We start from the raw sequence: 8,837 nt of genomic DNA on the forward strand, positions 1-8,837 counted from the left end.
TTATTAAAAACAAAAGAATAAGCATTTATTTAGTGGAACTATCCAACGTAATGGCAAACAAAAGCTGAGAAGCAAGCAATTTTAACCTTAACTGCAAGTAAATATTCCATGAAACTCCAGAAACCGCAAAGGCATAGAGTCATTAAAAAACTTGATCCGATATTCATTTATGTCCCCAACATGCACTTCATCCAAGGGCTTTTTTCATGTACCAACTTTGATTTTCTGTATGTTCTTTATCAGAAAAAAGTTTTGTCCTTAGAAGAAACATCGAATCTGTTTGAACAATTACATGATTCGCTGAGTGGTCCAAGCAAATATCCAAGTCGTCCGAACAATTCCGAACATAACATCATAAACGATCTGTGAAGAAGTTGATTGTTTTAATTTAGAGTAAATTTTATTAAAATTTTGTTATAACGGGTTTCCACACTGTTGAGGTTGTTTTGTTACGGATATGTGAAGGGACCGGTTTTGTCAGAGTGGTCAGATCTAGATCTGCTCCCCTCAAGACTCGGCCAGAAAAGATGAAACTTAATAGCTTCCAGACATAATGTAGATTCAAGTTTGTTCATATCATGGCCTCTAGGGTCGGGTGGGACAACAATGGTTGATTAATATTGATTCATGCAATCAAGCATTTTGGAGGGGGGGGGGGGTCAATACGACGATTTAGCAAACCTTGAAGTACTCCTTAGTTAAATAATCGTATTGATCTTAATTACTGTATAATATTAACCTACAGCAGACCTTCCAGGTGAATATAATATTTGATTTTTTTCTGTATTGGATCATAAATAGATCGGGAACTTCCAAAATGATACAATTGGATATGTTTATTTGTTGTCTAGTGAAATTTCGCCTTTCTCACTGCATTCGGCGAGAACTTCAGCAGAAGTTAATTAAGATCAAACAAGGATTACAAAGTTTCTTTAAGGTTCATCGTCTCTCTGTACATGCATTTAAAATTTTGCTTAAACGCTAATGAGTTTCGAAAAAGATTATAATGAGTAATTGAAATGTACACATTCAGCATATACTACGGGGCAAGATTTGATATAAATTGTCTTTTTACTTGACACTTTTATTAAGAAATAAAAAACATTTATCCCATTGGGAGTTATCTCTCTTATCAGAAGGTCGATGAACCTTAACAAGGAACCTTAATCTTTGGGCTTGGTGAATATTGTATTCCTCGGGTAACTTAATAGTAATCATTCGTATTGACCTAAAACAGCAAACAAATAATTTTACAATGTGGTGTCCCGAAAGGGAAGGGTGTTGAGTTGGCGGTGTTTGCAGTGTTTTCCATTCCCAACGGTCAACCTTTATTCATACACCATTCATCTTCTTCAATAGATCAGTTACCTTTTTTTTTTTACTGAAGTTAGAAATAATTACAAGATCAAAAGAAATTAATGTGTGAATTACATGTTTCCAATATCCCAACCATAATGTTGCTTTACCAAATAAGTTTTTCAAATAAATTATGCATTTTCACTATATCACTGTGTATAATCAATAGCACCTTAACACTAGGATCACAATTTTCACTATTTTGGAAAAGGCACCCTTACTCATCATAACCATCTTATTCTCTGCTCTGAGGTATTTAATTTATCTGTTAAATACCCCAGAGCAGAGTCTGGGAACCCTTTGCCACAATTTTGCAATTGGAAGAAAGACCATATGCATTGCTCATCATAACTAGCACTTAATTCATCTGTTAAATACCCAAGAGCAGAAAAGAAGATTTTTCAACGAATCATTGCATTTTCACCATATAATGTATAGAGCCCATTCCTAACACCATAACCCCTGACTCATGAATTATGAAATTCACAATTTTGAAAGAGGCCCCTTGTTCATCATAACTATGAATTTGGTTTGCTTAATATCTAGGAGCGGCTAGACAAGAAGATTTTTCAAAGAATTAATGCATTTTCACTATATGATCTACAGAGCACAACCCTGGCATCAGAACCACCTATCCTGGGGCCTGAATTTGACAATTTTTGTAGAGGGCTTAATGCTTATTACTATTTTTCGAACAGTTTGACTGCTTGTTGTCCAGGAATAAAGAAGAAGACTTTTAAAGGTTGCATAAATTTTGATTTTAAAATTTTAGCCCTACCCCTCAGGCCACAGGGTTGCAGGCCATGACATTTTCAATTTTTGTTCCCCTTCGACCAAAGATGCATTCTGTCTGCTGAAATTGGTTGTAAATGGTTCAGCGATTCCAGAGAGGAAACTGAAAATGTTCAAATGTTAACTCACGCCGAACGACGACCTGCGACAGACAAAAAGAGATAGCAATTGGTCACCTGAATGAGCCATGCAGGTGACCTAAAAAATTTTTAAAAAGAGGTCACCTAAAGCTTTTATTGAAGGGGCACAACAGTAAGCTTGTGAATATGTTAGCGTTTATATTGGGGGTTGTCGGTTCTCTCGGGTCTATCATCAATATTATTATATCATGATATGTATGGTCCATGTATTTTATCATGTATCTGTAATACATTGCAATTTGGAGAAATTATTACTTTTATAATATGTTTTTACCCTCAAAAGTCAGCTATGCCATATATTTTTCGCTTCCTTTAACATTACCCATTTGAAGGAAACGCTTCTTTTTTATGCAAGCCATTCCGGAACAAATCTGAACCTCTATGTGTTAATCCAACTAGTAACTACCAATTCAGAAACGTTCCAACAACAATTATATCATTCTTATTTAGCAATATTCACCACTGCCATATTTCTCCCCTTGGTTATCATAACCCGAGAAAAAATTCTTTTTATTTCACATTATTCATGGCGATATATAAGTCATTTATGAGCTTAGCTAAAGACTGAGAGGCAGTTATCCGCAAATAGTTATCCTCGGTTGGGTGAATTTCTTTGAACAACGAATAAATATTAATATTAGATGATTTTTAAAACATATTTATAGATTAATAAACCCATTAAATTGCATTCCGGAACGGTGAACTTGTAGGCGTTTATTCAGTATTATTAACTTCCACTTCGAAAACGGTCCTCAATCGTATTAGCAAAACCTCTAATGACCTAACTCGCTTGGAAAAAATTCAATGCGCTCACATAACACCTAATATGAAACTTTGGACATTTTCATTATGGATATTTCATATTTTTGGTAAGTACTTAAGTATTCTTAGATTTTACGATTAACGCATCAAGAGCATGCTTTGTCTTCTAGAACACAAGTTGGGGTGTGAGTGTTTTTTTGTTACATTTTTTTTAAATGAAGTTAAGGTTTTAGATATCATATCAGGCTAAATTAATAGTATTGAAAATAAATGTTCTCCTTTACAAAAGCCAATTCAAAATATTTTTTTAATTCGATATAACGAATTGTTGAATTTGTTAAAACGAATTTGATTCGTTATAACAAGTTTTTGAATTCGTTATGCCGTTAATCTGTAATAACAAATTTGTAAATTTTGTTATAACGAATTCGAAAATTTGTTATAGCAGATTTCATTCTTTCAAACAAATTTCAAAATTTGTTTAAACGAATTTAATTCGTTTTATAAAAAAAAATTCTTAGACGAACTAAATTAGTGAAATCGAATTCGACATTTAGGACCTATACTTTCTTTTTAATTTAATTTGACGAATTATCTCGGTCGTGAGATGGTTTTCTGAAACGGGCCCTGATCTTCGATTTTCTCTCAATGTGAAGGATCCAGCATTCAGTATATTAGATTAATTTGTCTTCTTTATAATCCTAGGGATGCAATTATTCTTTTAAATTATCTAACAGAGACATTTAATCAATGTACACTGACTCGCTTAAATCTGAATTCCGATAACAATTAAACCTAATCGATAGCAGTTTGCTTATCTAATAAATATAAAATTCTCTTTTCCAATGCTGACATCAATAAATTCATTTAAATTTCTAACATTTTTCAAAAAAATATCAGTAATAATATTTATTAAAACAAATTGATAATTTCTTATTTAAGGTATTTTGCTATAACAAATTAATAGTTTGTTATGAAACATTATTAATTTTTTATTTAAAAAAATACTAATCTGTTTAAACAAAGAACTTATTTGTTTTAGCAAATTGCTAATTTTTCTTATATTAAAGAACCAATTTGTAATACCAAAGAACTCATTAATAATTGATTTTATCAAAGTACTAATTTGTTATAACATATTGATGATTTGTTATAATAAAATGATAAATGTGTTATTATAAATTTTAACTTTCAATAACAAATTACTAATTTGTTATATCAAATTACTAATTTGATACAAAAAATATTAAACAAATTACTAATTAATTGAACATTCAAAGTCAACACATTTGACACCATAAACTACTGTAGGCCTACATGTACCTCATCAGTTTAAACCTGTTACCATAACAACAGTCACAACACCAAATTTGTTTTACTTGTTTATGGAATCAGGTAGCCAAACACATCACACAATATATCAATTAAACAATTTCAAAAAGGGATAATGGAAGAAAGTGGCTGCATTGCATTAACCCAAGGGTCCGAGGGAATATCCAGTACACACCAACCTAGCAATATAAGTATAACTGTCAAATCGGTGACCTGTTGTTGAGGGCCAGTACTGAAAATCCCAAACTATGAACATTCCACCCATTTGGGACTGGAAGTGAACATACCATCCCATTTGGGATTGGAAGTAAACATACCACCCATTTGGGATTGGAAGTGAACATACCACCCATTTGGGATTGGAGGAGTTTTCAGATTATCCGTTTACCCCTTTTCCCAGAGATTGCACCTGGTTGTTATTACTATGCCATGTACTATAGGACTAAACCTCCCTTCTTTGTATAAAAACTCATTCGAAGAAAACATGTTTGGTTTCTCACCTAGTTTCATAATTTACCGGTATTGAATAGTTTATTCTTCTTTCCTTGTTTTAGTCATTAGGCATTAATTCCATTACATAATCTTGTCTGCTCCTGTGTATTAAGCAGATAAACAAAGTACATAGTTATGGTGAGCAAGGGTACTTATTCCAAAATTTTTAAAACTTGTGGTTCCAGAGTCAGAGGTTCTGGTGTTTCGAGGAGGGGGAGGGGATATCTACTGATAATAAAGTGAAAATGTGTTAATTCTTTAATACTTTGAAAATCTTCAATTAACAGCATAATTATGATGAACGAGGGTAAATCTTCCAAATTTTTGCATTTCATGACCCTGGGTGATGGGTTCTGGTGTTAGGGTGGGGCTGTGTTGAATCTATAGTGAAAAGGCATTATTTCTTAGAAAATTTCCTCTGCTCCTGGGCATCTTGGAGGCAAGCAGAGTAAAAAATTTAATAAGCAAGGATATTTTTACCTTTTTTTTAAATTCTCGACCATTTGGTCAAATGTTCTGATGCTGGTCAGGGCGCCATTAATTTGTATTCTACTGAGAGAAGTTATTCCCTTTGCCATTCACCTTTGATAAATAACCACTGTTAATAATGTATCAGAAAGGTTAATAGCATAAGAGAAATATGCAATAATTTTTATTGTATAATACAAGAAGTACTTTTATAGTTTAATGATGAGGTACATTTGTAAATAATAGACAAATAAAATGAGACAAAAATAACTTATCTCATCCCATGTTTACTCCTTTATCCCGTGGATATGACGCATTGGATATTTTTTATATCCCACAGTTAAGTGCAATTGTGACGTCACAATGATTTTTGCGTTAGCGTGATGAAGTAAAATAAAGTGGAGTCCTATATAAAACAGTGTAAAACATTGGTTGTGAAGTATTAAACATGGGATAAAAAGAATCTCCCATGATTTGTAGTTGGATACTAGTATGACTTTTATCCAACTCGTTGTGTTTTTTTTATCCCCTCGCCAAGGCTCGGGGATAAAAAAAAAACACAACTCGTTGGATAAAAATCATATCCAACTACAAATCATGGGAGATCTTATATTTATTAAATGTTCTTCAAGTTCTTCAAAGACTAAGAGAGGCCAATGTGAGAGGTAATTATAAGGGATTACAGAAAGTACTAATTATATAAAAGCACTGTTGTTATAGTCAGCATGATGATAGTGATAAATGGGGGCTAGAAGAACTTACTTTATGAGTTGCTACTGAGTACTAGACTGATTATTTTGCTGATCCTGATCATCCTATTTCTCTTGCTTTGGGACAACAAAGCTTCATCTATCAGTTTATTTAATACTTCTATGGCTCCTTTAAATTGCTGTATTATACTCAAGTGACCGTTAAGGCCCTTGGGTCTCTTGTTTTTACTATATGATGGTCAAAAATTGTACTCATTTGAACACAGGTCTTCCAGCAAAGTAATGGAATTCCATTCGTCAAAATTGTACCCATTTATAAGCCAACCTGTTTTTGTATTCTGTATTTGTAATTACTATGAATTAGAAGTTATGAAAAACAAAACTTCCACACAGGAAGGAAAAAAGTTGCTATGGCATTCAGTTTGACGTATACAGTGCAGTGAACTAATTTTATTACAGCAACTATGTAGATTTTTTTTTATCCTTTGCTTTCTAATTTGAATGTTTTCTTTGCTTGCTGATTCAATGCTAATTATCCCTATCCTGCTACTATTTTGCTGTTTTAAAAATTAGGTCAATGCTACCGGTAGTAGCATTATATGATACCGGAAGTAGTTAATTGAATTTCAGCATTGCAGTATAAAGCAATAAAATTTTAACACTTTTTTTCTCATTCTATCATTTAATTTCATTATATATAAACATTTTGAATTATTAAACCAGTTTTCTCTCTCTGTTTTTGATTTTCTACTTAAAACAAAACTGATTTTCAGATGCTAGTAAAGTCAATACTGATTTTTAAGTAGGTCAGTTCTAGCTATCCTAGTTCTATCCTTTGCTTGATGATGCTGATCCTGGGAATGTTATTTTTTAAATGCTGATACTGATGCTAGCTGGATGCTTATGCTTATTTAAAGAAGCATAAGCATCCAGCTAGCATCAGTATCAGCATTTAAAAAATAAGTTATATTCGCGGTATTTTCGCGATCAAATTCGCAACCGAACCACTGTTCATTATAATTACAAAAGCACACACAACTTTTTTGAATCACCAATTCATTATACAAATGGTATGATCGTGCATATTAATAAAAAAAAAGTAAATTAATGGAATGGATATTTAAAACAATTAGAATTTTTCCATATAATAACGAACATACAATGTACTATAAGACAAACCAACTGTACCCCCCTCCCCAAACACACAACTTGTTCTGGAGATTAATTGATATTATCATTGTTTTTGGGCTCGGGTTCGGGGTGTAAAAAAAACCCATGTGTATTCGTTATGTGCACATGTTGTTGATGTTCGGACATTAAAGTGCAAAACAGAATATTCGTTATTTATCGCCAACAAATGGTAGCAGAGCGTGGTTATGGCAAACAAACAAGAAGAAGAAAACGTTTCGGAAACCTCAGGAGCACAATTCAAGGAGAATGACGAAAAAACAAACTTCGAAGAAATGAAACGGGAGAAAACGAAAGTAGAGTTGACTCGAGACGTCGCTGAAGCATCGGAGGGAAAGCCAGACCTGGACGATATAAAACGTGAGAAGACAAAAGCTAAGTCACAGTTCACTCGAGCTAAACACCATTTATTAAATTTATTGGATCGAGGTTTACCTAGTCGCAGAGAACTTCGTACAGCGAGGCAAAAGTTGATTGATTTACAGGAACCTGTCATGAATTATTTACTGTCGCTCTCTGCAGAATACAAAAAGGCAAGTGACACAAAAAACTTAATAAAAACAAATCAAGAAATTGAGTTTATAGAAGAATCATTCGAAAATTGTCAAGAAAGAGTACATGACTATTTAGATGCACGGCGAAGTGAGGCATCAAGCATTAACACGGTGTCTCTACGAGGCAGCTCAAACCTCTTAAATGAAGAGGAAATCCAAGCTTGGAAAAGAGCGGACACAATTCGGAAGGAGGTGCAGAAGGTTGAAGAAGCTGAAAGAGTTTTAGAGGAAGAATGTAAAGCAAAGCGAGAACAATTAGAACAATTAAACGAAACCATTCAAGAAGGATACAAAGAACTCGAGCAAGCGGAAAATGAAGTGCAGAGGATGCAAGAGGAAGAGAGTGTTGGTTACCATGACACTGCCAATCAGGAAACAGATAGTATCATCAATGTAGATATGGATAATGATAAAAATGTATATACGCCATTTTCAACTGGGAAACAAACTAGTAACAATTCCATAAATCAGCCTACAATTGGTATTGACATGTGCAAACAGTTGAAAAGAGTGTCAGTGCCTGTATTTTCGGGTGACAAACGTACATATGAAAGTTGGAAAGCAGCCTTTGCTGCATGCATAGACAAAGCTCCAGCAACTCCAGAGTATAAATTATAACAGCTGAGACAATATCTATCTGGTGAGGCTCTGAAGGCTGTAGAAAACCTTGGACACTCTGCATTTGCTTATGAAGCAGCAAAGGATCGCCTTGACCGAAAGTTTGGAGGCCAGAGACGACAAGTTATGCGTCACCTCGAACAGTTAGACTTGTTTCGACCAATTCGGGCTGGGAATTCGAAGGATCTCGTGAAATTTGCAGACATACTGGATGTGTCAACCTCAAGGAGGCAGGAAGGACAGACGAACTTAAAAATGGTTCTTTGTATGTCAAAATACAAAAGAAAATTCCAGAGACAATGTTATCTACATATCACAGATGGGTGTACGAAAAGCAAAAGACTGAGTCAGTGGAGACTCTAAGAGAGTGGATTATCCAGGAATCTGAATTCCGAACTGTTGCAAATGAAACTGTGTATGATTTA

The 8,837-nt window shown here is 33.8% G+C and overlaps 1 protein-coding gene across 1 annotated transcript; it reads left to right on the plus strand.

The window, feature by feature from the left end:
- The first annotated feature begins 7,428 nt into the window (after positions 1–7,428).
- LOC133181859 (uncharacterized) lies at positions 7,429–8,615 on the plus strand. The gene has a single exon (XM_061316499.1). It carries the CDS (start codon positions 7,429–7,431, stop codon positions 8,410–8,412), a length of 984 nt encoding a protein of 327 aa, XP_061172483.1. The 3' UTR covers positions 8,413–8,615.
- Positions 8,616–8,837: the final 222 nt, after the last annotated feature.

The sequence above is a fragment of the Saccostrea echinata genome, unplaced genomic scaffold, assembly GCF_033153115.1.
Source record: "Saccostrea echinata isolate AGI-Se365-2 ecotype Australia unplaced genomic scaffold, CSIRO_AGI_Sech_v1 ptg000001l, whole genome shotgun sequence".
NCBI classification, from domain to species: Eukaryota; Metazoa; Mollusca; class Bivalvia; order Ostreida; family Ostreidae; genus Saccostrea; species Saccostrea echinata.

Excerpts from the sequence above, each read along its gene's own strand:
- LOC133181859 (XM_061316499.1), top strand. The coding sequence starts at position 7,429 with ATGGCAAACAAACAAGAAGAAGAAAACGTTTCGGAAACCTCAGGAGCA.